The sequence below is a fragment of the Octodon degus genome, unplaced genomic scaffold (assembly GCF_000260255.1).
Source record: "Octodon degus isolate 3935 unplaced genomic scaffold, OctDeg1.0 scaffold00010, whole genome shotgun sequence".
NCBI lineage: Eukaryota > Metazoa > Chordata > Mammalia > Rodentia > Octodontidae > Octodon > Octodon degus.
In genome coordinates, this window is record NW_004524586.1 from 7399389 (window position 1) to 7400391 (window position 1003).

Genomic DNA, 1003 nt, shown 5'->3' on the forward strand with positions numbered 1-1003 from the left:
AATAATATGACCAATCTGGAAACCACCTGGCATGTTTAGGTCATCTTCATATGAAAGCCCAAGTTCTGTGTTCTTGGATGAACTCTCAAAAGCAGTTTCAATCCTAAGAGGCTGATCCTCTAAATTATTTGGGAATTCTTCGTAGTTCATTCATAAACCAAAGGGCACCACTAAGCAAAGCCAAAGAGCCTGACTGGTGAGTGGCAGCCAAAGGCGTCGGAACATACATCAGCAGAGTGCTAATGCCCAAGACCACCTGTGTAAAGAAAGATACAAGTAAGAAAAATAGAACCCACAAATTGACGCTGAAAATCAGTGGGCCTGGAGAGTGAAATACACAAACCTCTACATTCTCCCAACATTAAACAGATGATGTATAACGTCAGTGTACTTCCAACAAAGGAATTTCATACAGTGACCCCGAAATTCCCCTTGTCTTCTCTACCAGTGATGGCGAATCTTTTAGCACTTTCAACAACAACGAATAGCTTGGTGTGCATATGTGCCAGAAGTTTGCCATCACTGCTCTGTGCCATCCCAGGTCCCCAAAGGTACTTACTATTCACAGGTTCGACACACCTGTTTGTCAGGTATCTGTTTACAATGATACATTTAAAAATACACTGTTCTTCGTTTTCAAAGGTATGTTTGCTAAGTATAAAATTCAATGAAGACAGATTTTATTTTGTTTTCAGTCCTTTCAATAAATAAGTTTCTTACCCACTAGCTCTTTTTCTAATGTGGAATAAGATGCCATTTAATTTTGTTTTTTCATAGCTAATTTTTTTCTATGTATTAGTGATTTTTTTCTTTAATTTTCTAATATTGATTTCTAATTTTGTCCAATTAGTTTTAGACAATTTCATTTTCGTGTATCTTGGTATGATTTTATTCATATTTCTTGTGCAAAAGGTTCACTTTTCTTGGAAATGTGCTATAATTTTAACTAAATTCAGAAATTTTAAATCTTTAAATATTTATTGCCTATCCCCTTCTACTTTTG

The 1003-nt window shown here is 35.5% G+C and overlaps 1 protein-coding gene across 1 annotated transcript in view; it reads right to left on the reverse strand.

Annotated features, from left to right (window-relative positions):
* Window positions 1–12: 12 nt before the first annotated feature.
* Window positions 13–1003, reverse strand: part of LOC101586038 (cytochrome c oxidase assembly protein COX15 homolog) — a 23521-nt gene continuing 22530 nt past the window's right edge. Inside the window, exon 9 of the mRNA XM_023708987.1 lies at window positions 13–256. Within this exon, the coding sequence (XP_023564755.1) occupies window positions 125–256 (132 nt within the window). The 3' untranslated portion in view covers window positions 13–124. The remainder of the gene's footprint in view (window positions 257–1003) is intronic.